This window comes from Solea solea, chromosome 17 (assembly GCF_958295425.1).
Source record: "Solea solea chromosome 17, fSolSol10.1, whole genome shotgun sequence".
NCBI classification, from domain to species: Eukaryota; Metazoa; Chordata; class Actinopteri; order Pleuronectiformes; family Soleidae; genus Solea; species Solea solea.
In genome coordinates this window covers 8,884,266-8,912,244 of record NC_081150.1, presented here as the reverse complement: position 1 = coordinate 8,912,244, position 27,979 = coordinate 8,884,266, and the positions used below count along the sequence as shown (strand labels likewise).

Sequence of the window (27,979 nt, the reverse complement as noted above, 5' to 3'; positions counted from 1 at the left end):
TCGTTCCTTTGCTTATGCTGCCATCTAGCGGCCGCGAGTTTAACAGTCAGTTGCGGCGGACAACGATGGCGGCCACGATGGAGGCAGCAACCGGCATGAGCAATTTACTTCAGTTTATGAAACTTATAGGACAACTCAAAGTAAGACTTCTGTCCACACTCAAGCTTCTTGCATGTGTTTACGTCCCTGTACAAAGATATTTACAACAGTTTGATTTAAACGGATCTGGGACAGCGTGACTTGATAATGTTGTGCACACACGCATAGAGCGACGTGGAAACAAATTGCTGCTGTAATTTGGTAAATAACCAACAGTATGTTTGATTGAAAACAAAGTCCTTATAGAGTCAACAATAACTAATACCATCTTGTGCTCCCTCCAGATACAAATAACAGCCATGACTTTATACAGATATAAGACCCAGAATGGTTCTGTGTAGTGTTTATTAATAATTTACCACGCACTTCATTTCATTAAAAATGGATTTGGATTAAGTGACAATGTTGACACCTACATGCCTAAATACATTGCATTAATGTCATGCAATTGGCTGATTAGATTATGATTAACTGGTGTACCTAATAAAGTGACTGGTGAGTGTTATTTTTATTATTGAATAATCAGCTGATTAAGTGCTTTGTATACAGGCTGGAGAACAACACAAAGACAGAGTCACTCTACGCTGATTCAGTAATTTAAGAGAGAGATTTATAAAAAAAAAAAAAAACATTTAGATGCCTTGTGTTGTGTGTGATCCTGCTTGCAGAGGGTGCCACGGACAGGTTGGGTTTACAAGAATGTGAAGAAACCAGAGAGTGTATCAGACCACATGTACCGCATGGCCATGATGTCCCTGACCATCACTGACCCCACGGTGGACAAGGACAGGTGGGTCCCACTCTCCACAACCGAACAAATCACACAGTTTGACAATGCATCTGTAACTGATGGAAAACACATGAACTCATTGAAGACTGACAAGATGTAGCCCTGTCTGCAATCTGCATTTATTAACATCAAACTACTGTGACGTAATTGTGTGTCCACAGGTGTATAAAGCTGGCACTGGTTCATGATATGGCAGAGTGCATTGTGGGAGATATCGCTCCTTCAGACAATGTCAGTAAAGAGGAGAAACACAGGAGAGAAGAGGCAAGACATCAACAGCATTTACTTTACAGCTACAATAAAGTTTTTGACCTACAGCATGTTTCTGCTCTTGCAGTGTATAGTACATTATATACTATACAGTACTATACTGTATCTTATTTGGTTTCTTATTCTATTTATGGTAGTTTAATGTACACATTTGCAGATACCCCTTACTTGTATTTCTATATGTATTTTACTCACATTTATTTCCATTCTTGTTGGAGCAGATGTAACAACCTTGTATCAGGATCAATAAAGTATTTTGAATTCTGATCTCTTTTAGGAAGCGATGAGGCATTTATCAGGTCTGCTGCCAGAGGGGCTCAGACCTGAGATTTTTGGACTCTGGGAGGTAAATGGTTAAATGAATCTAACAGTAGCCTCAGCAGAACAAATTACAAAGTCCCTTTATGATTACATGGGTGTTGAATAACACACTAGTTTCTTATCTGCAGGAATATGAAAACCAGAGCAGTGCAGAGGCTAGGTTGGTGAAACAGTTCGACCTTCTGGAGATGATCCTGCAGGCTCACGAGTATGAAGAGTTAGAGGAAACACCTGGAAGACTTCAGGAATTCTTTGACTCCACCAATGGTGACTTTTAATTCTGTTTTGGTTTGACCTTAATTTGTATCTTTGTTCCTTCCTTCCTGTATTGGTTCCTTGTTTAGTGTATACATATGCATTTGAGGAACCATTCTACTTCATGTTTTACAAGTCTTGAAACTCTGTTTTTGAGTCATTTTTTAATATGAAAACTCATATTTGTGAGATTTAAACGCAGGTTCCTTTCACTTACATTTTGTATAATTAAATTTTTACATTTTCCTTTGTCGTCAGGCCGTTTTCATCACCCAGATGTGCTCCAGCTCCTCAGTTCATTGAATGAAGAGAGAAGAAATCACATGGCAAAAGCTGATGGTACAAAGAATTCTGGGGACTTGAAAACTGCCACTGTAGAATCTCAGTGTAACACACAAGCTCCTCCTTAGTGGAGTGACAGAGATACTGGACACAAAATTTGCAAACAAGCACGCACACAACTATGTCACATGACCAGATGGGGGAAACGGTATTAGTCGACTCTACAGTCGGAGGTTTCTGTTTTACAACAGTGTGTCTGTCAATTCGATGCTGTTCTGTAAAACTCTGTATAATAAATTATGAATAAATAGTGGTCAAAGTTAAATCCATTTTTATGCAAATATTTTTTAAATCTATTTTAATATGTTGCATAGAGCTTGTGTTCTTCGTTATTACATTTCACATTTTATTCTATTGTGATCATTTTTTATTTTTTTTTAACCTGGGTGAGGGTATCTTTTCAAGATCTGAAACACCCATAAACATGATTATGAAAAAGTCACATGTGATATTTGGTATAAAATATGTGTGATATTGGATGTATCAGCCATAAAGCTGTTATTTATAGAGCAGTGTTTAATTGTGTAAATGCATCTTAAAAAAAAACTTGAGAGCTGTTATATACAAATGTCTTCTTTCAATAAAAGGTCCTCAAATCTGTGATGAGTAAATTATGATTTCAACCCATGACGCATAACTGTGAAATGGATGACAGGCGTCGAACTTGACAGGTGACTTACACCAGTGTGTACAAGAAATGCAAGGGAACAGGTACGGGTGCTGTTTTACTAGTAATTAGTAATTGAGAAAGTACAAAACTGACATTTGCACAATGCATATACATTGAGATTGTATTTGTATGTGTGTACATTCTGTATATTGAATTTCCTTATGTGAAATAGCATAAGATTTAATTCATGAAAGAATAATGAAAGGTTAGAGTCACTTGCGTATAGGAACATACAGTACATGTCTTATTTTACAGCATTCCCCTGTGGGTAAGAATAAGGTGTCACGTGTTTTATGGTAAGATGCACTATATTTCACTTACATGTAGTGAAGTAACATAAAACTGTAATACTCAGTTTAAATATGAATACTTAAACTAGGAGTAATTACCTCCTCTCTTTTTGAACACTGAATGGTTGTTATCTTTGCTTAATTTAAAGGTTTTCTGCAGTTATTTCTATGTTGTTACTTCGCTTGCGTAAACATTACACGGGAGGAGGAACGAACGTTTCTACGCAGGCGAACCGTAGGAATGATATATATCGAACACAGGAAGTGTAGTAGAGGTCGCCGCACGGAGCGAAATCGCGGACGTACGGCTTCGCTCACATGGGGATTGTAGTCGGCTGAACTGGACTCTGTTTACACTGGACACCGCCAATGTCACGAGTTTACCGCAGGAGATGAAGAAGAAGGAGTCAAGTGAGAGTGGATATGAATAATTTGACGTTAATTATAACGTAAACAGTAGCTGTTTGCAGGACACGTCTAACCTGTCTGGACTTCCTCACTCTGGACTGTCTTCCTCATTTCCAAATGAATGTCTGCAAACCCGCGCTCCTACAAGGCGTTAGAACGGTTTAATAGAGACTGATCAGCAGATATCAGCACCATGCCCCTGTCAGACTTCCTGGACAGCCTCAAGGACAACCCATACTTTGGGGCTGGTTTTGGGCTGGTTGGGGTGGGGACAGCATTGGCAGTGGCCAGGAAAGGTGCACAGGTGGGGATGATCTTCTTCCGCAGAAACTACATGATCACTCTGGAGGTTCCCAGCCGGGACAAGAGCTACCACTGGCTGCTGAGCTGGATCACCAAGCACGCGAGGCACACACAGCACCTGAGTGTGGAGACTTCTTACCTGGCTCATGAGAGTGGACGGGTGCACACGCAGTTTGACTTCCACCCAAGCCCTGGAAACCACATCATATGGTCAGAAGAATACACACGATACTATACATGTAGTGTTTTACTGCTTTGCATGATGTTAAAGCTGTTTGACATCCTGACCTCCATACAGTCACTGGCCCCATATATCAGCTACATAGGAGTACACATAACAAAGTGGCGTCCAGTGTGGTCTTCTGCTGCTGTAGCCCACCTTCAACTTTTACTGTGTTGTACATTCAGAGATGATAGATCTGCATACCTTGGGTGTAACGATTGGTTATTCGAGCTACTGTTACTGTAGTTTAGCAGCCATTTCCCTCTGACCTCTGTAGACTGTGTGTGAAATTCACAGCAGATCAGCAGTTTCTGACCAACAACCACAATAATGCTCAGTTTGAACTTTGGCTGGTCATTTTGATTATTAAACATTTTAACCAGCATTAATGATAATAATAAACATTAATGATAATAATAATAAACTGTTTTTTTCTGTCAACATCACAGCTTTTATCCATTGTGCTCTGCAGGTACGGGAGGAAGTGGATCAGGGTCGAGAGGACCAGAGAGAAGCAGATGGTGGATCTGCACACTGGAACACCGTGGGAGTCTGTCACGTTCACTGCTTTAGGCAGAGACAGACAGATCTTCTTTAATATCTTACAAGAAGGTATAGGACAGAAATACAGTTTCTCAAAGTTATGTTTAACTCTTTGTTGTGCACAGTGGTCACTTACTGCAAGCTGTCCATCATGTCTTATAGCAAGAGAACTGGCCCTGAAGCAGGAGGAGGGGCGGACAGTCATGTACACAGCCATGGGTGGTGAGTGGAGGCCCTTTGGGTTTCCGCGGCGACGCAGACCCCTCAGCTCTGTGGTCCTGGAGGCTGGCGTGGCTGACAAGATTGTGGACGATGTGAAGGACTTCATTGGAAACCCCAAGTGGTACACAGACAGAGGTAAAGTACACACAAGGACTCAAAACATTTTCAGTCAAGCTCGTATAATAAATGTTTTGTTATTGTTTATTCGTGTTGGGTTCGTAGCTGGTCAACTTAAATGTACAAAACCACAACTGTTTTGATAAAATTGCGTGTTTTTGATCAGGATTATGTGTCGTTTATCTGCAGGCATTCCCTACAGAAGAGGATATCTGCTGTATGGACCCCCAGGATGTGGCAAAAGTAGTTTTATGTGAGTGTGCTAAGGTTTTTCTTATCTCCTTCACAGTTTTAGTGTAACTGAAGGATGGACTTGGGTTAAAGTTAAGTTAAATCTTGTTTCTGAAACATTGTATCATGTTATTTGTTGAAATCCTAAAGCTGCTGTAATAAGAGTCAATAGCAGCCTACGACCATCAGATTATTTATTTGATTTTTATATATTTTTTAATTTTGTACCATATTGATTTTATTGATTCTTATTATTCTACTGGTCAGTTGTTCTTTTATTTATTTATCATGTACTAAGTCTTATTAAGTGGAGCCGGGAGCACATTTATCTCATAGTTTTTATCGAGTTTTAGTGTGTTTTTATTTCACTATTTATGTTTGTCATGTCTGTAAGATGTTGTTAAAGGAAGCCTCTGTCTTAAAACTGCAAAACAAATCTGTGGCTACAAATACATTTACACAATACACAAATCAATCTGTTCAATTAGATAAAAAGTGTTTTAGAATTAAATTATGGACTATAGCTTTACATATCAAACTCTGGTTTCACTCCCATGTCCTGTTTTTGAATCACCGTACTTCAGCACGGCACTGGCAGGTGAGCTGGGCTACAGCATCTGTCTGATGAGTCTGAGTGACCGGAGTCTGTCCGATGACCGTCTGAACCACCTGCTGAGCGTGGCACCGCAGCAAAGCATCATACTGCTGGAGGATGTAGACGCAGCCTTCGTCAGTCGAGAGCTGCTTCCCACAGAGAGTAAGTAGAAGAGGAGGTGGTTTTCGATTGAAAATATTTTTTTTTTCCTGCTCTTCTATTTTAAAACTGTTATTTAACTAGCCAATTAAGCCTCTCAGCTCCACACAACTCTATTTGTACCTTAGTATAGGAGTGTTCAGATGGTTTGTCACCCAGCAACATCCCGTGCCACATACAGAAAGTGATTCGTTTTCTTTATGTCAAGACGGATGGAGACAATGGCAAGATTGCACTAGTAAAGCAAGGAACCTACAAACGCTTTGGCAAATGACCGTAAAAACACAAAAAAGTGCCCACGAAAAGCTTCAGAATGAATTCTACTGCTCAAAAACAATAGCACTTTGATGGGATAAACCTTTATAGCCCCCGTCCGCCCCTGTGCTGCCAGTGTAGAAATACAAACACTCACTCAGTCAGGTCTGATAGTATTGCTTGGCAGAGCCTGTTTTCGTCATAATATTCAACACCCATAATACCAAACAGTGGCATCATAATAACCTCAACCTCAACAAATCACCAAAAGTCACAGACTGTAGCTTTAAATTCTTGGCATGCATCAACAATTAAAAATGCTCTGCTCAGGTGCCTGGTACAACTGCAGCTGTCCTATGTGCATAATTCTAATTTGAGGGTTACATTACATCTGTGTTTGCCTCACAGACCCTCTGGCCTACCAGGGAATGGGACGACTGACCTTCAGCGGTCTGCTCAACTCTCTGGATGGAGTGGCTTCATCGGAGGCCAGAATAGTTTTCATGACCACCAACTTTATTGAAAGGTAAGAACATAATCAGAACACACAAGAAAAAAAAGGTAAATGTTGTATCTCACATGAATAGTAATGTTGCTATGCATCTTTTTTCTGATGGATAGATATTTGCTATCACAAAACACTTTCCAGTGGCATTCACTTTGAGTTCTGTGCACACAGGTTAGACGCGGCGCTGATCCGGCCCGGCCGCGTGGATATGAAGCAGTACGTCGGCCACTGCACGCACTGGCAGCTCACGCAGATGTTCAGGAGGTTCTACCCAAAGGAGCCTGCGTCCGAAGGAGAGCGATTTGCGGAGATAGCGTTAGCCGCCCACTCCGAGATCAGTGCTGCTCAGGTGCAAGGACATTTTCTGCTGCACAAATCAGACCCCGCAGGGTCTATAGACAATGTTGCCCACATAAGAGGATGACGGGACTGAAGATGTTTGGAGAATGACAGTTGAATAAAGAGAAATATGGCACTCATGAGTACGTTGTTTTTACATTTCCAGTTAAAAGTTATGAATGAGCTCTTCTGTGTAAAAGACCTAGACACCACAAATGCTTAGATTCATTATTAAAATGAACATTAGCCCCAAAACACACACAAGCACAAAAAAACGACTTGATGACGGAAACGATCAATCTCTTTCTTAAAATACAGCTGAGAGAATTCAAGCAATTCCAACAGTGGGAGAAAGCTCAGTGAGAGTGAAAAGGAAACACAGACAGACTCGAGAGACGTGCAATAAAGAGAAAGGCAATGAAAACAGATGTTATATTGAGGCTGTTCCCAGCAATGTGCCCTCATCAAAGTCTTTGACACAGTCCAGAGTCCACATTTGTTTCACTGCATTGTTGCATAAAGAAGATTAAACTAAAAAAAAAATTGTTGAATCTTGTTGTGGCTTGTTTCATCAAGATTGTTCAGTAAGTGTATGAGTATGTGGTGTATGGTATAGCACAATTTTTGGACTACAATGATGTCTTTGTTGTTCGCGGTAGAACCTTGAGAGCTGGGAAGGGTTAAACATTGTGTGAAACCTGACTCCTCCCTGCTGAGCTACTCTGTGGACCGCATCAGGATCCTTGCATATATTTTTTTTTTCCACCACCATGGCTTTAGGACTGACCCGATGTCTGGTGAAAAGAAACGGGGGCTGGCCGCTGCCCGGCCCCGCTGCCATGGCCAGGGTCCACTCCAGGTGTCCGGGAAGCACCTCGTTCGCCACAGTTGTCCAGCACAAGCCTCGGACAGTGAAGGACCTACCACATGTCAGCTTCTTAGAGATGGTCTACAGGATGGTGTGTCAGGGTTTCTACAAACGCATGCACGAGTTACAGGTATGCCTGACGGGGCACAGGGGTCTCTGGGTGAGACAGACATGCATTCTTGTGGACTGCACTTCAGAAATCCCTGACACAATTCTGTCTGTTCTCAGGCCACTCGTATTACATTTGTTCCCATAGTAACCTCCAGATAATCACAGCTGAGCTCAGTTACCTCACAGAGAGGACTGTTTACGGGACTTTCTGTTGAGAATGGCATTCAGTCACGCTTTAACAATTACACGCTCACATGCTCCAATCACAGGCTTTACAATGTGCAATGTATTTTATATGACAGTGAGTTTGAAACGCATATTACATTTTGCTCATATTACAAACATTTCTTTTAAGGATGATAAGACTGAGTCGTTTTACTTTTGTTTACATCAGATCTATGAGAAGCGGCGATATGGGCCCATATACAGAGACGGGTTCAAGTCGGTGTCTGTGAACACTCCACAGCTACTGGAGGAGGTCATGAGGCACGATGACAAGTTCCCCTGTCGAGGAGACATGTCTCTGTGGAAAGATTATCGCGACATGAGGGGAGTTGGATACGGACCTTTCACAGTGTAAGACTGAAGAGTTGGGGTAAACTCTGTGCACCAGAATACTTCCTTTTTTTTCTCTCTCCCGCAAACACTGCTGCATGTTTATACAATAGCTCGGTTGTAAAGATGGAATGATGGCGACTGGTTAGTATTTGCTCTGGGAGAATGATGGAAAACAGCCCAGCAGTCTTTGCTTAGACACACAACTTTAAATGTAAATATCTATTTCAAATTAACAATGATAAAATTGTCACGGAAAAATGGTAATGAATCTAAAGGAAATAATTATCCCCTAACATCAATATCTTCAGAAAACATTTAGGGCATTTCACTTCGTCTTTTAAATGGAATTTAATAAAAACTCTTAGGAAAAGCTTCCTTCGAAATGACTTCTCCTAGTAACAATAATCTAACACTCACAAACAAACACTATCCTTCGTTTATCAGTTTAAACGTCTGATAATCCCCAGCTTGTGCTAGGACTCCCTGTGGTATTTGGCTTATTCATAAACATAAACAACGTAAATGTATGCAAATGCCACTTAGTTTACATGTAACACATCGATTTGCAATTGGATCTTCGTTGACTTGATACGATTCCTGAGCACCAAGAGTTTATTCTTCATGCTGCATTGTCGCCAGGGAGGGGGAGCAGTGGCAGAACCTGAGGTCCACGTTGAACAAGCGTATGCTGCACCCCAAAGACTCTGCACAGTACGGAGGAACGATCAATGATGTGGTCACTGACTTCATCAAGAGGATCTACTTTCTACGCCAGTGCAGCCCCACGGGAGACCTGGTAACCAACATGGCCAACGAGCTCCATCATTTTTCACTGGAGGGTAAGGTGACTGGACACTCTTCATATTACAATACTATACATTTTGTCATTAGGAATATCTGTATGGTAAATACCAATAAAAAAAGACTTAAGGGAGGATGAATTTCAGGTCACGTGAAGGCAGCCTATAGATATTTGCATTATCAAGCCATTACCTGGATACTAATACTTAAATAACATGGTATTACTACTACTACAATTGTTATTTCCAAATTAGAAACAGCATTAGAAATGAGATGCTATTTAAGGGAATATTACCTCACTATTACATATAATTACCATGTCGTCACATTCATGTAAAGTGTTACCCTTGGATTAAAGCTGTAGTATGTAACTTTTAAATAAAAACAAAACAAATGTTAGTTAAATCCAAAGCATTGTGAAATGAGTTCACACAATGACGATTAAGTCTATCAGCTCTACATGAGTCTCTCTGTGTTGTTTTCCTGTCTGTGGAGACACAGTGTGACGCATTTTACATCACCACCGACAGAGTGAAGGTGGAAGCGTAACAGCTCAAATTAAAATGAAAGGTTCTCCCATCATTCTCCCAACCTGGTGGGAACTTGAACCGGCAACCCTCTGGTTACAAGCCAAGTTCCTTTTCCACTTAGCTATGGGTACACGAACCTGCGCGAAGCTACCGTGGGGTGATTCTGCGGGACGGTAGCGACACGAGCAGTGTTTTGGCAACAGAAGTTACACACTAAAGCTTTAAGGCTTCTGCAGTGGCTAACATAAACGGTAAAGATGATGGAGTTCGAGCATTTCCTGGTATTCAACGAAGACTTAAGAGAATCCATTTCGCAACCACTCAGGTATCGCGTCCATTCTGTTTGAGACGAGGCTCGGGTGTCTGGAGGAGGAGATTCCTGAGGGCACCCAGGATTTCATCAGTGCCATAGAGCAGATGTTCGCAAACAGCATGGCCGTGGTGCTGACACCCAAGTGGAGCCGCAGTCTGCTGCCCTACTGGAAACGCTACATCGCTGGCTGGGACGGCATCTTCAACTTTGGTGGGTTGTAAGAAGAGAAGCACGGCTGAGACTATCAACTATTGTAGAATCTCTGTTCGATCAGGATCATCTCCAAAAACATGCAGATTTGGGGATTGGGCCAATTGGATCACAGACTTTCACCCACATCAAATCCTAATTTTGTACACGCAAGACCAACAACACTTTTGCACAGCGCTGTACATTCAGTGTGGACAGAATCAGTGCGTTACTCACCAACCAACATACATTTAACCCCTCATGAATCCATTTAATGTACAATCATGAAAGTGCCACTAATCTATTCATCCAACTTCAGTATTGCCAACGATGTTATTTTACTTACAGATAACGTTGTACACATGTGTCAATCTGATGGACACTTAAAAGAAATGAATGTCTGCACTTATTCCACAGCTAAAGAGTTGATTAATAAGAAGATGGAGGACATTCAGCGGCGTGTGGACAGCAGCCAGGATGTGGAGGGCGAATACCTCACATACCTCCTCTCAAACTCTCAGCTGAGCATGAGGGATGTGTACGGCAGCATCACCGAGCTGCTGTTAGCGGGAGTGGACACGGTACACAACTCAGGCCTTACATTCAAACTACTACTGACTTAAAAGTGGCATAAATCCACTATCACAACACGTTTTCCTTCTTTTTCTCGCAGACTATATAGTGTTTTATTTCGGCCTGTTTACTGATTGGAGTTTCTTTGTTTTGTCAAGACATCCAACACCCTCGCTTGGGCGTTGTACCTGCTGTCCAGGGACCTTGAAAGCCAAGACCGACTTTATAAAGAAGTGTCCTCATTGGTGCTGGCAGATCGAGTCCCCTCCACTGCTGAGATCACGCACATGCCATATTTAAGGGCCGTTATCAAGGAAGCTCTGAGGTAGAACTGGTCAGAGATGGTTTTGTCGTCCTGACTACTGCACTTTTTACGGACAGTTTGTATTCTTCACAGAAATCTGACAATCTTTCAATTATCACAGACATTGGCTCTGTATTCTATATCATATTCCCACCTCTCACCTGGATGTAAATGTAAAGTCTGTCTGTATACTTCAGATATATCATCAGACTCAACACATGGTCTGAAATAATGAAAGATTCTTGTTTTGCAGGATGTATCCCGTCGTCCCTATGAATGCAAGGATCATGTCAGAGGACGTCGCTATTGGTGGATATGAATTATCAAAGAAAGTGGGTCATGTTTCACCCCTTGTTAGCCGATTTTTTTTACTTGTTCTGTGAATATTTAAGTGAAAGTAGTTTCATACTTTATGTTATGTGACTTGTTATTTCTCCCCAGACTCCTTTCATTCTCTGTCACTACGCGATCAGTCACGACGAAGACACTTTCCCAGAACCGTTCACATTCAGGCCGGAGCGATGGCTGCGCGACGGCCGCAAGTTGCCGAACCCCTTCGGCTCCATCCCGTTTGGCTTTGGCGTGAGAGGCTGCGTCGGCCGACGGATCGCTGAGCTCGAGATGTATATGCTCATGTTTCATGTAAGTGGTCGTTGCTGTGAGTCACTGCTTTATTTATTGTGCGTGGACGTTTGAAGGAAAGCAGTTGAAAAATGATGACGAGTGAATGTGGGAATGAAGCCAGAATTTGTATTTACACAAATTAAACAACAAACAAATTATGACTTGGCAATTCTGTTAGTGCCCTCGAAACTTCACATCTTGTATGTTTTTCCATATCAGTAAATATTCACGACTGAATAGTCTACATCCTCAGGTAATATTTTTTCGGGATTGTATGATATGAATTGGCTGACAGAGACTGAACACATCACCAAATATTAGATTCTGCTTCAATTCTTACTGCATCTTGACTGGTGAACAGACATATGTGACATAATCCCAGATTTACTCGCATTTACTTCAAAATAGAACAGAAAGCAAGGAAATAAAGAAGTCTTCTGTCAATTTGAGCAGTTTTTATTGAGGCAGAAAGCTGTACCTGTTTCTCAAGTAAGAAGTTAAGTGTATTGCTATGGTCTCACTATAGTTTTATCCTTATTTTTTTTTGCATAATGTATTTTATTTTGCTTTTAGTAAAAGCAGTAGCAGAGAGTAGTTATGTGAGCCATAAAAAAGTAAAAATGAAGCAACCAAATTGGTGCGGCCTCATTCAGTCAGTCTATAAAAAATGACTTTTACAGTGTATAACTAGAGTTTATCTCTACTTGTGAGATTCACTGTGCCAGAGTAAATGCAGATGGAAGGTTAAGTCACTCCTTATCTCTTGTTTTCCCCTCCAGCTCATCCGCCTTTTTGAGATCAAACCGGACACAACAATGGGAGAGTTAAAATGCATCAGCCGCACTGTTCTGGTACCAGATCAGCCAGTCAATCTCCACCTTGTGGCCAGGAGACGCGAGGACGCAGGTTGACATGCGTTGGCAGATGTGAGTGATGTATTATAAATGAATTCAAATGTTGCAGCGGCTTTAAACGTGTAAAACATTTTAAATGGATCTTTAATAAGGTCAGTTTTTTTTTGGTTTTTTTTGTAATTATATGACTGACCTTTTAACGTTTGTGGTCAGGAAATGTTAATGCAAGACGTTTTTTAAGTGGACAGCTATGGTTTTTAATTTGTATTACAGAGATGTCTTTGTCTGTGTTTTTGAGGGGGGGAAATAAACGTTTTTGAATCAAATTTAAACCAAATGTGACTATTTTTTTTCTCTGCATATTGTTATTATTGTTACCTCCCATTCATGCACAAACACATTACCTCAGTTATCTTGTCAAATGTCATGACAAGACAAGCTTTAACCTTCAAGCCTGTAAACATTTAAAAAACACGTCGCATGGACAAACCAAGTTACACATGATGTGGTCATTTCAACAGTTCAGTCTTTACTACATGAAAGAAAACATGGTAATAATAATGAAGACACAGCATAGACATGATCGACCGGTGTTTTCGTGTCGTTTGCATCTTTGGTGGTGACAAGGTTTTCAAGTACAAAGTAACTCCACACAGTGTTTTCAGCTTCAACAACAGGTCAATTCCGCACAGTGAAGTTTGTGGAGCGACAGCGCAATCTGGATTACAGTCTCACGTTACAGTCGAGGATTATGTTTCAGCAGAGACAGTACGACACCATTACGACGTGTAATATGACTCAGATTTACTGTCCTGGGTTTCTGCAGCAGGAGACGCACTAACACTTAGTTTATCTTCACAATTTCAGGTTAATTCCATGACACGTGTCCTAATTCCCAGTTGTTCAGTTGTGTGTACAAATGTTTTTTTTAATCCAAATCCAGCATCAGATTTCAAAGTCTTGATTATATGATTATATGTACAAAGTCATTAGAAAACCTAGATTATGTAATATACCTAATTCATTATTACACTGATTCATGAACAAAATGTAATAATATGTACATGACATAAAGGTTAGACTACATTAGTTAGATGCAGCATGTAAATAGAAACGTTACATTTGAAAGAAAGTTGTTGTTGTTACAAGTACATTTGAAAAGATTCATCTAGTTAAATCATGTATTGTGATGATAAATAGTTTAATTTGACCTGCAGAATGGATAGATTAGTCAGATAAAAACATTAAATATTTTTTTTGAGCAGCAACAATTAGTTCATTAGTTGATTAGTCCACTGAAAGGAAATAAACTACTTCATCATCCATTCATTTCAAGCTAAGAAAGTCAAATGTTTCCTAGTTTTTGCAACAAAATGTTAATTTTCTTTGGGTTATATAAAGCAGTAAATGAGTTGTGGACTGATGGACGAGCACAGAACTGTACAATTGAATGTGTTTTAAGACTGTTTTGACCCTTCAAAAACATATTTATCTACATGCAGTTTTAGTCTTAAATCATTTATGCATTTAGGAGTTCTGGGTTGATCATGTCAGCCTGGGTTATGTACTTTTTTAAGTACTAGGAAGCTGAATATGTAACGTTAAAATCCATTTTTATATACTTTATACTTTATATACTTATATTTGATTTCATATAAGTTCAGAATGGTGGCCGTCAAATGTGTTGTACATCTTCCAGTTTGACCGTTTCCACCGAGGGTAAACTTACAAAGCAAAAGGATGGAATAAATACGACCTCGATTTGTGTCTGTGATTTGATCACTGAACTTTGAATGACTAAGGTCTTCCATCGGAAAACCAGTGCTGAGCAGAAAATGATGTCATATTTGTGAGACCACTTGGTACTTAAGTGGGAGATATGTAAGATAATATCAGACTTTAACTAAACAGAGGCTTTCACAGAGAATATGAGAGTGAGATTTAGTTTAGATCTACCACGCAGGTCGATGATGTCAACATACAGCATGTCTAACAACATATACTGAAGTGACACAAATCTGACCTTGAAAATAGGAATTGACAATTGTGTGTTTCCACAAAAATCGAATCCGAGTCACTTCAGCCCCATAATGAGAATGCACCCTCAAGATTTAGCCACTCCTCTCTTTTAACCTCAAATTATCAAAATATGTGGCGTTGTCACCGGAGGCCACTGGAGTTAATGACGGTGTCAGTCTTTGATGACTTTTATCACATACAGTAAAAGACTTTCTGCCAAAAACATCTAAAAAAAAAAAAAGAAATTTAAGTTTCAGTCAGAGCTTTTAGTGGATTTATGACAAGAGTGCTGTGATCCAGCAGTGATAAAGTTCCTAGTTTTGGTCCGGGATGCAGCTCTAACATGGTCTTTCAGAGCTGTCTGTCAAGTTGTTAGTGGGCGTGTCCTGAGAGCTGGCATTTGCTGCAGATGAGAGGACTTCTTCAAAGCTGCCGCCGGGTCCTGTGCCACCAACCTTTGTCTGAGAAGAAAGAAAGAACATGCAGTCACATGGTGTCTCTGCTGGAGCACTGTTGTTGTTCTGCAGAAAAGACTCAAGATGGCAGCATTTTACACCATAAGACTTTTATATAGTGTGTAAATAGTTGATGTATCAGAAAGAGTCTTTTCTGATACATCAACTATTTTAAAATATATATGTATACAACACACACTGCATACCTTGATAGTGGACACTGTATTCTCAACTTTCTCCTCAAAGGACTTGAAGCTTTGAGAGTTTCTGTAAACACAAGGAATACAAATCATTTTTTAAGTAGTAAATAAAAGTAGTGTAACTGTATAGTGTCCCACCTATACATTTTCACAGGTTTAATCCGTGTCAGAATGGCGGTGACCCCGATTAAAAACATGAACTACATGTATATCAATAGAAGCATCGTTTATAAGCAAATGTTATATTGAATTAATTAAATATTCATTTCACAAGAAAAAAAAGATACAATAGGAATCACACAATCATGTAAGCAAACATGCAGGTAGAGTAAGCAGTCTCACTGTAGTTACCTCATGGTGGGCATGCTCATAGAGTGTCGGACAGAGTAGCTGTTCCCAGAGAGCGTGGTGAGAGAGCAGTTAATGATTAGCACAGGGTTTGAACGCATGCACGCAGGTCCGCAGTAGGCAAGAGAAAGCAGAAGTTGTCCCAGAGCATACAGTATACATTGTACTTAGACAAAACTACTTTAAAGTAGGCACCAGCTTCAGGGATATTACATTAATGGAATCCTTTGATACAAGACTGCACCTCACAGTCAATTAATCCATCCGTATTCACCAATAAAATGAGTGAAAACCTTTAAGGATATTCTTAAAAAAACAAGGATGTACAGGGAAGTACACAACACCTTGTCCACATGATTCAGTGAGATCATTCACTTTGGTTGATCAGAAAACCAATATCAATTAGATCTGTGTCTGTGCTGTAACAGGAAGTCACGTGTGGCAGCAGCATTTACTCAGCTGACTGAAGTCAGAGATCCATTTAAATTTGTTTGGAACAACTAATGAGGGATAATGAGCTGTGTGACTCTTACCCTATAGAGTTGGACCTTGGAAAGCATGATGAAGGAAGAGGAAAAACATTTAAAGATACCTCAAAAGGCATTGGAAATATTAAACTCACACATTGGATTGAATATTGTTTTCAACACTTTAAAGACAAGAAAAGCAATGTTGCTGTGGACATGTGAAGAGCCAGAACTGTGCTTTTTCTTAGATGGAAATACTCAAATGAAACACTGCAAATTACCACCACACAAACCAAGACACACACACACACACTGCAAATATAAGGTTAAAGTTTGTTGTTATAAGAAGCATTAGGAATGGTGAAACAGAGGGACATTAACTGCACTAAATATCTATTACTATAGTTAATTTAATGAGAAACACACCAGAAATGTCAAGGATAAAATAAGCTTTTATGTTACCTTGTAAAATATATTGTAAAACACATTAAAGGACACTCATATATTCCTGAAAGTAGTACTGTCCTCTGCAAATGTGGTTTCCATCTGTCTTATTTTATCACACTTATAATGATCTTTGCTGCACATACAGTGATAATAATACAAGTGAATTCAATTATTAATGCAACAGGACACAATATCAATAAAAAAGTTTAAAACTATGGTGGGAACTATTCTTTGAGACACTCATCTTAATGACATGCAACATGCACTTCCAGCAGAAGTGGTAAACATGCTTACTGTACACATGTACACACGCACACGCACACGCACACACGCGCACACACACAACATACCTCCGCGGGAACAGTAACTCTAGACCAACCATGCTGGAATACACACCAAAGAATACACACTGTTTTCTTTCTGAAATCCATGTTTTTAAATATAAGCAATACCTTGTGGTTTAACAAGAATGACTAAAACATACATATGTGTTTTGTTCGTTGAAACCGTCTTTGAATAAACACATGTCAATAAATGATCTTCGTTTCAGTTTGTCTTCTTTTCTGACCTTTTGTCCCACATGTACAGGACACAAACAGACACTCTGCAGCAAGTCCCACAGCAGGCCCCCCACATCCCGGAGCATTCTCTTGTTGTCGTACACACAAACCCTCTTTATACTTCACTCAGAACAATAGAGACACATGCGGCCTGACACTTTGCTGTTTGTTTACTGTCACCGTCTCAGACGCAGAGAGCGACACAGAGCATCACAGAGAGACAACGAGGGACTGAAGGAGACGGAGGGTGTCCTTCAACTCTGAAAGCAGCTTAATGTATGTGTCCACAGCCTTCTCTGAAGTGGACAGAGTGAGAGTCAAAAGTGAGACAGCGCAGTTAGCAACATGCCAGACGTTAGAAAGAAACAAAGACTGTAACCCACAAGGACAGAGAGGAGGATGCAACGATTCAAAAAGAATGAATAAAGGAGAAGTTTGACGTCTGTGAATAAAGGAGAAGTTATTCACTTGCTGATTATTAGTGAAGCCACAAACAACCCAACACTGAACTTTGGAGGTTTGAGTTGTAAGGGAATGAGCTGACACAACTGGCACTGACAAAATGATTGAGGATGACGATGATGATGATGTGTGATCCAAGCAAACCTAATATGATGATGTTGTACTTTTAAAGCATAATGTATAGATCTGTATACCACACACAAAAACTATCTAGCATGCAGAGACTACAGGTGGAGTATGATAATGATGCTCTGACATTTGAGAACTTCATTGGTTCAGTACCAGTGACTTGTTTTGTGTCAATTATCTTTAAGCTGTTAAAATGAACCTTGTTTTTAAATTTAATGACATCACTCTGCTCCCCTCAAATATCAGATTCAGCTACGTTTGTTATCCACTGGCACAGATGACTTATTTTAAGGGTATAGATATTTATAAACCTTTATAGACATTGTATCGTCATGAATATCTCCATGCTTTTGGAATATTTTATGTAGCGGGTTGTATTTTTTTTTTATGGGTTGCCATTTCGTCTTTATCATAATTTTATTTTATTGGACTATGAGGCTGTAATGAAGACTGAATTGAAGTGTGTGTACCTCAAGTCTCCGAACCTCCTGGTGATAGTGTTGCCGAAGGTGCTGAAGGCAGCTGAGGTTCTCTGTCCTGCTGTGGACAGTGTCTCTGTTGTCTTCTTGTAGCTGAGACACAAAAATAAACATGTCATTACTAATCCACACTTTTATGCACTGAACTCACACACACAAACATGAGATCATGCCCCCCCCCCAACACAAGGCGCTGATAAAATAAACCCAGCCATCATAATCAATGTCACAATAATTTAATTATTATTATTATTATTATCATCAATAATAATAATAATAATAATAATAATAATGATTATGAATCATCATCAAAGGAAATAAACCCCACACTAGTATCACTCACGTCTCTTTATTAATAAACAACCAGAAAATACAGAACATCTGAATTAATTAAGCTAAGAAAATGAATCAATTGAAAGAAGATCTTATATTTTAGTGAGTGTCCAATGAGTCAGACAGCATATACAATATAATGCTAAAGCATGTCTTGAATAAACCTGACATAATGGACCTTTCTCAAATCAGATGTATTTTCCAACATTAAATAGATATAATATTTTTTATGATGATTTATATGTCGGGAACAGGGGATTTATGTAATTAATCTGGCTTTTAAAGGGTTAAAATCCTCAAAATGATTAAATGCTTCATAGGTTTGGTTTTGAGCAGGGCTGAAGTTTTTAAAGAGATTTACACAGAAAAAAAATATTAATCCGTAAAGTTTTTATAGCAGTTTTTTGAAAGTGGACATTTTTGTCCTTAAGAACTTAAGAGGGTAGTAAATTAAACTGAAGCCTGAGAGTTGAGTTTGTAGAGGCTGATTTCTTTTCTGTAAATGTTACTTTTTTTAATACTGCATACATATTTATCATATGTTCTGGCGTGGTCATTATAGCTTTGCTTAAACAGCAAAATCTAATGGTGGCCAAAGACTTTTGTACTTAAGGTATAGTTTCTTCTGTGCACATTATTTGTAACGTGGTGGCTCCTGTCGTCCTCATGTCGACTGAATCATGATTTGAAACTTTAACCAATAATGCGTCCGAGCCTCTCTAGCGTCTTCGTCTTACACTCCCGTGGTCACACTGGTTCATTATAGATGAGAGTGGAGGTTAGTGTGTGTAAAGTGATCTTCAGGCTCAGGTGTAACTGGATCAGGAAAATGTCCTGTGGAGACTATCCTCTTGCTCAGCACTGACCAACTAATTAATGATTAGATTATTTATGTATACAATACGAGATTAAAAACATGCATTCACTCCTGAAATATCGAATTATAAAAAAAGGAAGCATGACTTTTGATTTTAATCACATACATCTGGAAGTTGTTTGTCAGATTGTTGCTCTATTAAGTTTTGAAATAAAAAATAAAGGTAACATTTCAGTGTTCTTCTTCTCTGTAGGAAATTCCAAATGTGCGATAGAGATGGACATTGTCAAATCAAAAGGTGCAAATGATAACACGTGATTTTCTTTTCCAGTGCAGACACAGGAAGCAGCATGTGAAGCTGGCCGTGCACGGAGATCAAAAACAGCCTTTAGCGCAGTTTGATGTGTTTTTAATCGTATTCATGATGTCACAACAGAGATAACGAAACACACACACACACACACATGCTGTGCTGCTATAGAAGCAGATGTTTATGTCTTTTTAATTGGGTTTTCTGATATATATCTGGTTGACATGGTTATTTATGGTTGTGGTGGCTGCTCTCTGTGTTTACTTTCTGTGAGTGTGTTCTGTAAAGGGCATCCAAGTTGGCAGCAAACAGAAAATCCATTCTGCTGTTAGCTGCCCGACAACACAAATACACACACTCACAAATATATACACAAACACACTAACTTACGCTGTGGAGCTCTGCATGTCATGCCAGCCTCTGCTGAAGTTGTTTCGGAGCTCACTCAAAGGAGTGAGGCCCAGTTGCTGTTTGAGCTCGGCGTGCTGATTCTCTTTGGACGACAGAACCTGCCTCAGTGTGCCGATCTCCTCTTCCAACTAGACACACACAAACACAAACCAGTCATTTTACTGCCTTTGTATTTTTGGACAAACTGTGTCTGTGTGTGTGTGTGTGTGTGTGTGTATATGTATGTTCATACTTTAGCCAGTTCTTGCTGAATCTCTTGTCTCTCCTCCTCCGTCATGGTGGAGTTGGTTAGGTTGACCTCTGACACCAGGTCTTCATCGGCCTCTTTCAGCGGCTCAGAATCCATGAAACCTGGAAGAAATATTTCATATTTGATAAATATATACAACAGATTTGTGCCGTCAGTCAAGTCAAACATTTAAACAATTAACCAGTTTATTATTCTCTGATAATCACATGGTTTATGTCATCCACTACAATAAAATCAAAAAAAGGAAGCTTTGTTGTTTCTCTAATAGTTTCTTTAACCTGGCGCTCACTTTTTTAAAGTGTCTATCAGGTTTTTTTCCCCACTGTTTTTATTCTACGTGTCCATCTGTGTGTCTGTCAGCCTGACAGTTATGTCATCTGAGTCCGCAGCTAGTAGAGCTCTAATCTGGATTACCTCATTCGGATTATCTTGCTTTTAGTCTTCGGACCGACACTACATGACGCACACACACCAACAAATAATTAAGATGCATGGGGGCGACTGTGGGTCAGTGTTAGACCCACAAGTAGGAAGCCGGAGGAGGTTTGATCCCTGGCTCCTCTAATCTACTGTATATTATGCTGATGTGTCCCTGGGAAATTTGACTTGACCTCAACTGCCTCCTGTGCCAGAAGCATGTGAATGGCTGTTAAATCTATTGTGGTTTCACGCCGTTTACATATTGATTTTAGCAGTCTGCAAATGAGAATACAATGATGTGGGAAACGTGAACCATCATGAAAACTTTGCAAAAAACCATGAGGAGCATGACGTTCAAAAACAAAGGATCACATTCATAAATGCGTTAGGCAGCACAAATATAAAAAAAACACTTTCCTTCTGAAGATTTAGAGCACAGAGCGAAGACAAAACTGACTGAAAACACCTTATTATATGACCTGCACACTGTATTTATACTTGTGGTATAAACAAAATCGCTAAGTCACACACACACACAATTACAGTGCCACACCCACTTGCACCAGCATGAACTCCTTACTCTCAAGGATGTAGACAGTTTGAACTTCATCTGATCAACCTCGGGTGAATATGATGCAGCAGAAATTCACAACTTCACAACAACAACTTAGTAACATGGGGTTTACACAGTGAGAATGTTTCTGCCTGATTCACCTCACAGTAACTTTCTGAAAGGCAAAACAGCATGACTGTAAACACACACACACAACCTGAAACACATGCAGATGGTTAGGTTTGCTCTGTGTGCGTTTGCTGCAATGTGTACCAGTTATGTTTTTGTGTGTCATTGTGACAGAAAGGAAGTAAACACTGTAGACTGTAGTCTAATGGGAAAACAGGTCATCTTCTCTCTTGATTTATAAAATCAATAAACTTTTCCCTGGTCTCAAATGCAACTTGCATGTATTTGTCATTAGCATATGAGTTCAAGTGTTGTAAATGATGTTCCCATTTAGAGGAAAATAGACAATAAAAGCACAGAAACATGTAAGTGGACTCCACTGTGATTAACGGCTGGTTTCGTTTGATAGGTCGCCAGTTGCAAGGGATCTTTGTGGACTTTTGGGTTAAAAAACAGTCATGAAACTGGTCTGATATCCAGTTCATGGAAGAAAACTAACTGTACCTGCTCCGAAGTGTCCTCTCTCTTCAAACCGAAGCATTACAAGACAAGGGAAGATGGAGAAAGGTTAGTAAAGACTGACTGTAGTTGTGTTTCTACACACACACACACACACTTCTAATCTAAGGTTAACAGGGTCAAAACAGCACCACATGCAGCTCACAGCACTAAACTCAAGCACAGCACGCACTTGCACAAGTCAGACATTTCTATAGATGAGAGCTCCGACACAGCAGCAGGAGGACATTTAGGTTTTTAAACCCCTGTGGCTCAGACAGGAGCTTTTCTTGTCTAAGTGTACTGAGACATCAGATGTAAGGTTTGTTTCTGTTCATGCAGCCGTGACAGCAGCTAAGAAATGACATTTAAATATGTCCTGTCAGTCACAGTATGTTCAGTGAGGAGACATTAGCATCAACAACACCTCTCCTCTTAAACTGCTTTCAACCAGCAATCCACTACTTTAAAGATAACTATATTCTTTGCAGCCACTGCGTAAAACATAAGTGTCAAACAGAGCACATGACATGAAGGCATTTTTTGCCAGAGGGTTTGGTTGTGTTGCACGTCAGACAGATGAATAGTTAATGTACATTACAGTTGCAGTGGGACATTAGGTCCCTTGTAATCTCATTTGTACCACGGGTACACTGTTGTAGCCACTTGCCAGGTTGCTTGTGTGAGTAACTCTACACTAAACTACAAGAGTTGGGTCAAAACAAGTTTGATTTTAAGGCACCACTTTAAAACAAGCTTATATTTGATTAAAACTACTACTACTAATAATAATAATGCATAAGACTTAGCCTGTAGCACTTTTTTCAGAGTACTCAAAGTCGCTCTACAAACAAAGTAATCAAGACTACGTCAGGTGTTGAAGGCAATCTTGTTTAGGTGGGTTTTGAATGAGGTCAGTGAGTCTTTATTGCAGATGTTTGGAGGGAGACAGTTCCAGAGGGCTGGGGCAGCAATGGGGTACACTCAATCTGCCATGTAGCGGCATTTGTATCTGGTGATGGGAGTCAGAAGGCGGCGAGTTGGGGGGTGATGTTGAAGGAGGTCGGTGATGTTTGGAGTGTAGTTTCTGTAGGATAGGTGTGATGTGGTCTCTGGAGCGGAACTAGTCAACTTTACTGCTTAAATTTGCCAATATCTTTAATATCATTCAATAAATTTGCCTTCTACATTGTTCATGCCGATCATCTGTGCACACCTTTTGTAGTAGCTAGGCTCTACGACATTAAGGGTAAAAAACCCCCACAACATTTCACTTTGATTGAACATGTAACACACAGTTCATCCACACTGATTAACCCTTTGAATATTTCAGTGAGCTGACACATACTGTAGATTACATTTAGAAGAAGGTTGTCCATATCCTCTCTCACTCCGGCAATGACTGTTTACCTAAAGTGGACCCCAGAACCTGATCGGTCCGAGTACATATACAAATTAAACTCTATTCCGGGGAGACAGAGTTAGAGATACATCCTCAAGTCCTCTTGGACACTTAGCACATATTTTTGTTTACTTCAAACCAACAATAACTCTAAAAGGCTTCAATTATTCTATGATTTGTCAACATTTGATTCTGTACTTGATTGTTTAATTCTATGACAGAGAGTCTCTTTTTGATTTTGCTGTTTTAGTTAGGTCCTATATACCCTACAGTGACTTAAATACTACTGGGGCATATCTACTCTGGTATTCATTAAGTGTTTTGTCCTTAAACCAAAAACCGGCCACTTAGATTACAGACGAAGGGTGTGTTGACCCTAGTGAGGTCAGTTGCGATGACAAGTAAATGTTCAACCAAAGTGAAAGACTGGTCTACACTATGGGCTCTAATCTATGCTCCTCTTCACCTGTGCTGTCTAGCTGCATGTCCCAAGTCGTGGACATGAGCCAGTTGTCAGAGCAGGACGCTGAGCTCTGGCCAAACTCCCTGGGCGAGGACATTTGACCCCATTCTGTCAGGTTTTCCCCATTTTGGCGACCGGCATCCATGTCGCCATCATTTGAAGTCCACTTACGTGATTCATCTATGGACGGGTAAAAACATACCCTCGTTCAAACCTGGGCAAAGATGCGGTTACAGAGTCTTGGACAAAACAGAAATCCCTTGACTCATCTTGTTTTTGGAAGGGATGAGTTCTGGGGAAATTAGGTTTTAGCTTAACTGGCAAAAAAAGGCGCAGATTTTGAATTTGAAGCAAGTGAAACTGCCAGTGAGAACAAAGTAAAGGGAAGTTTCTGTCAACTGAAAATAATGCACTCTGGTTAGTGTGGTCATAAAGAGACAAGCCTCAGTCAAGGGGGGGAGGAATGAACACAGAATACTCTTTGTCACAGTGTTAGGACTGAACAATCTGGGGAAATATCTAATTGCAATTTTATCCTGACAGATGATGAGGTTTGAGTTGGAGCATGATCTACATTTTAATGCAAGGATGAGATTAAATGAAATATGTCCAATAAGAAGGATCTAAGAATCTCTGACATTGAAACAGGGAAGTCAAAACCTTTGACAATGCAATAATAATAATAATCTGTCAGATATGCAAGATAACTTCAACAGCAGCCTTTGCGATTGTTTTGTTTTCAAACGGTGATTTTGATTGTCAGCTCTACGCACACTGTGACAAAATGACGTGAACATATAAAAGTAGTTTAAAAGTAAGGTTTCCTGCCCTGCAGTTCTCCGTGTCATCAGTTTAACACACTCAACCACTCTCCTGAAAATCATCACGTAAACAAACACTCCATCACAGAAGAGAGAAAATGTGCCGCAACACTTCTTTGAAAACACCAGTGACATCGGTTTTCTGCTTTGTGCGATTCAGTGTGGATTTATGTTTTCATCTGGGAGAGTCGAGTCTTACCCTGCCCTCCCTCGTGTGTGACTGAGTTAACCCATTGCTCTCCGGGACCCATGCTGCCCCAGTCCACCTCTGCTTCACTCAGAACACTAGAGTACATATCTGCAGCAGAGCAAGGCAGCAGGGGGCAAGAGGAGACAAGAAGACTGGTTAGACATCCACACACACACACACACACACACACACACACACACACACAGGGATCTGTTTCTCTGGTGTCTGTCCCAAATCCACTTAATGGATAATAGTCAGGTCTGTCTTGTAGGAGTCGGTGCAGGCAGATTAGCCGAGTCTTCACTGGTGTGACACAGGAAATCTGATTTTTGACCCGTTCGTGGCAGAGATCGGAACTTCCCTGTGATCTAACTGGAAGTACTCAGTTCTTGCAATCTGAAAAGTGAGCTGGTGGCAATTCTGAGCCAACCAGATTTGCTCATGAAATCTGATTACAACACCATAATGCAGCCCAGCAGGAGGAGGAAGCTGGCCAACATTGTGCTGTTTCAGTGGTAGTCATTTCCTCCCAGTTCCACAGTTTATCTGATGTCGGTGCAAAACAAGCATGATGGGTGGCCATAATCAACGCTATCGGTCACTCGATATCATTTATCAAGTTGACAGGCAAACAACATGTTGGATATTCCAGTGCCACCATCACACCTCAGAGGAGTGACTTCCAGAGCCTTTCTCTTAGGTCACCTGGTTTGCTTTTTAAAAAAAATTAAAATGATCTTGTCAAATAAGCATTTCAGCCTCCGTTCTCTTTACTCTCCCTTTCCCGTGTCATGCTCCCCCACTTCTTTTTGAGTGGGGTGGAATATCTTTGGTCACAAGACTTCCATTTGGTCCGGCAGTCATGTGGCTAAGCTAAATCAGGGGCCCGGAGACGGTCATATGGCTGCAAAATCAATTGAAAAGCTAAACCCGAGGCCAAGTTGGCGTGCAGTTTGGCCGACACACTGTACATGCAGCAAATAAACCTCTCAAGTTCTTCAGGGAAAGTTAAGGGCAAAGCAACGTTCTCAAGCCAAGGCTCTTTTTTCTTCTAATCTTTCCATAATAACACGTAATCTCAGGACTCGGTGACAAGAGGAAACTTTTTGCCCTGCTTCACGACCAGCCCTCAAAGCCTGAGACACAACAGCAGGTACACGTTTATGCAAAAAGAAAAGAAAACAGCAACTCACTGATTCTGAAATTCAGAAAGTTCATTGTTAGCCATAACAACAAACATACACCACTATAACAACATAACACATTGAAATGGCTGGAGCCAGTAAGGATTTTAAATATCAGACCATTCCCATTTGAATTGTAGGCTACATTCATACTTTTGTTCATCTAAAAAAGCACCTGAGGGTTCGACTGATTTAATACTGCTCTATGAAAAACACTTCCACTAATAACATTATTTTGATATCATAGTGAAGGAAAACTAAGTCTGCAAATACCAAAAATACCAGAAATCTCCTGCAAACTTTATTTAATCTGGAGTTTCCGTGTCGTCGTGAACAAACAGTAACACATACCTGCTGCACACTGGGCCACTGTGTGAGGAGGATGTTTGCTTTTCTACCTGAACTGACTACAGTCACCAGCAGCTCCTAACTAAGCCTGTCTGTCACCAACAACCGTTCAAAGTCACTGAAATTGGCCCTTGTTCTCTGCTCTGATGCTTGGTTTAAACTGCAGCAGGTCATCTTCACCACGCCTAAGTGTATTAAGTCACTGCCATGTCATTGACTGACTAAATATTTGCATTAACGAGCAGATGGCACTACAGTGAACGGCTGTACCTAATAAAATGACCAGTGAGTGTATTTAAAAACCTCAGGATAACAAATGACACGTGTTCACTTTTATGTGGGGAAAACAACTCTCTCAATAAAATAACGTGTACTACAACATTATTGTCGTACATTGTTCATTCTTACTTCCCTGTATTTTGGTATCATATACCCACAATGACTGTGACCTCAGTGACGTGTGCAGCCCACGTCAAAAACCCCAGCTCAAAAACAAACAAAACAAACACACGAAAGCAGCGAATAACACGTGAAATGTTTGCTCTGTCGCGTCTTCTCACCTTGTTGTCTGGTTTCCATCAGCAACGGCCAGGTGAACTCCTCAAACAGCCTCGTGAGACACACACAGACACAGATACTGACACGCAGCACGCGCGGCGCCGGGTCAGTGCGCGTTCATGCACTCCGCGGATGTCACGCGCTGCTTCCAGCCCTGAGGCGGGGCTGGGCGCACGTCACGAGCCATATATATATGAAGTCATATATTTTCTTAGTGAAGAAAACATTGTGAAAGTCGTAATACAAAGACTTGCAATGATTTAAAATCAAAAATGATCAATAGGACGTTTAACCTAAACTGCTTCATAAACACATCTCTTTATTTAATCAATGATTAGTTGTCTGTCCACCATATTTGCTTAGTGATTGTCCTAATAACACACAACAGCTTGATTTTATTTTCATATTTATATATATATATTCTGTATTTTTTGCAATTTGGTTTATTGAAAACATTAAATTATTTAAATCCTATCAAGACTGGAAGTATGAGTGCTAATGTGCAGATAGTATAATGCAAATGTCATTTTAATGTATCCAAAATAATGTTCTGCAAAGGTCGTATGAAGGTTGTGACAAATGAATGTTAGGGGAACTTTCGTGGGAACCAAATGTGCAACTTAAAACTAACATTAGGAGAACTTTCCATATCAACCACAGGAGAACCTAGGGGGGAACCTTCAGGGAATGTTCCCACAACCAAAAGGTTACATTCCCAGAACATTCTGGGAACCAGAAATTGTTTGCTGGCTCACCAGGGCCGGCCCAAGCCTTCATGGGGCCCTAAGAAAAATTAGATTAGAATTAATCATTGAATAAGCAACAATAAATTGAATATAGTATAATTTAACTTACACAATTGGTATTAAATATTATTTATGCTTATTTTTTTATATTACATAATCCTATAAATAATCTTACAAATAATTATTCTTACATAGATTTGCTTGCAACAGACTGATACACTTTTATTTGCATTGCTTGTTTACAAATTAAGGTGAAAGGCTTGTGTGGCACTCTGACGACCCCTGCTGGCAATAAATTGTAAACACAGCTGTGAC

The 27,979-nt window shown here is 40.1% G+C and overlaps 4 protein-coding genes across 13 annotated transcripts; 3 read left to right on the top strand and 1 right to left on the bottom strand.

Annotated features, from left to right (window-relative positions):
- Positions 1-5: 5 nt before the first annotated feature.
- On the top strand, positions 6-2,225 carry hddc2 (HD domain containing 2). The gene is made up of 6 exons (XM_058612591.1): positions 6-140; positions 768-889; positions 1,051-1,153; positions 1,437-1,505; positions 1,609-1,747; positions 1,994-2,225. The coding sequence occupies exons 1-6, from the start codon at positions 15-17 to the stop codon at positions 2,143-2,145; spliced, it is 711 nt and encodes a 236-aa protein (XP_058468574.1). The 5' UTR covers positions 6-14; the 3' UTR covers positions 2,146-2,225.
- A 1,089-nt stretch (positions 2,226-3,314) lies between these two features.
- On the top strand, positions 3,315-7,080 carry LOC131443632 (mitochondrial chaperone BCS1). Its single transcript, XM_058613418.1, has 7 exons — positions 3,315-3,958; positions 4,444-4,583; positions 4,677-4,871; positions 5,043-5,106; positions 5,669-5,841; positions 6,502-6,619; positions 6,773-7,080. Exons 1-7 carry the CDS (start codon positions 3,639-3,641, stop codon positions 7,023-7,025), a joined length of 1,263 nt encoding a protein of 420 aa, XP_058469401.1. The 5' UTR covers positions 3,315-3,638; the 3' UTR covers positions 7,026-7,080.
- Positions 7,081-7,210: 130 nt separating this feature from the next.
- On the top strand, positions 7,211-12,991 carry LOC131443631 (sterol 26-hydroxylase, mitochondrial-like). The gene is made up of 9 exons (XM_058613416.1): positions 7,211-7,938; positions 8,314-8,495; positions 9,117-9,316; positions 10,134-10,331; positions 10,728-10,891; positions 11,042-11,208; positions 11,441-11,519; positions 11,629-11,829; positions 12,591-12,991. Exons 1-9 carry the CDS (start codon positions 7,711-7,713, stop codon positions 12,720-12,722), a joined length of 1,551 nt encoding a protein of 516 aa, XP_058469399.1. The 5' UTR covers positions 7,211-7,710; the 3' UTR covers positions 12,723-12,991.
- A 183-nt stretch (positions 12,992-13,174) lies between these two features.
- On the bottom strand, positions 13,175-27,055 carry tpd52l1 (tpd52 like 1). 10 transcript variants are annotated; one of them, XM_058613419.1, is made up of 12 exons: positions 26,921-27,038; positions 24,838-24,936; positions 23,821-23,997; positions 21,959-21,979; positions 20,335-20,453; positions 20,082-20,230; positions 18,223-18,324; positions 16,952-16,984; positions 16,221-16,235; positions 15,691-15,729; positions 15,346-15,406; positions 13,175-15,145 (listed from the first exon to the last, which is right to left on the bottom strand). In XM_058613419.1, the coding sequence occupies exons 1-12, from the start codon at positions 26,937-26,939 to the stop codon at positions 15,023-15,025; spliced, it is 957 nt and encodes a 318-aa protein (XP_058469402.1). In that variant the 5' UTR covers positions 26,940-27,038; the 3' UTR covers positions 13,175-15,022. The 10 variants fall into 10 exon arrangements, with proteins under 10 accessions (XP_058469402.1, XP_058469404.1, XP_058469403.1 ...); XM_058613421.1 differs by lacking the exon at positions 15,691-15,729; XM_058613420.1 differs by lacking the exon at positions 16,952-16,984.
- Positions 27,056-27,979: the final 924 nt, after the last annotated feature.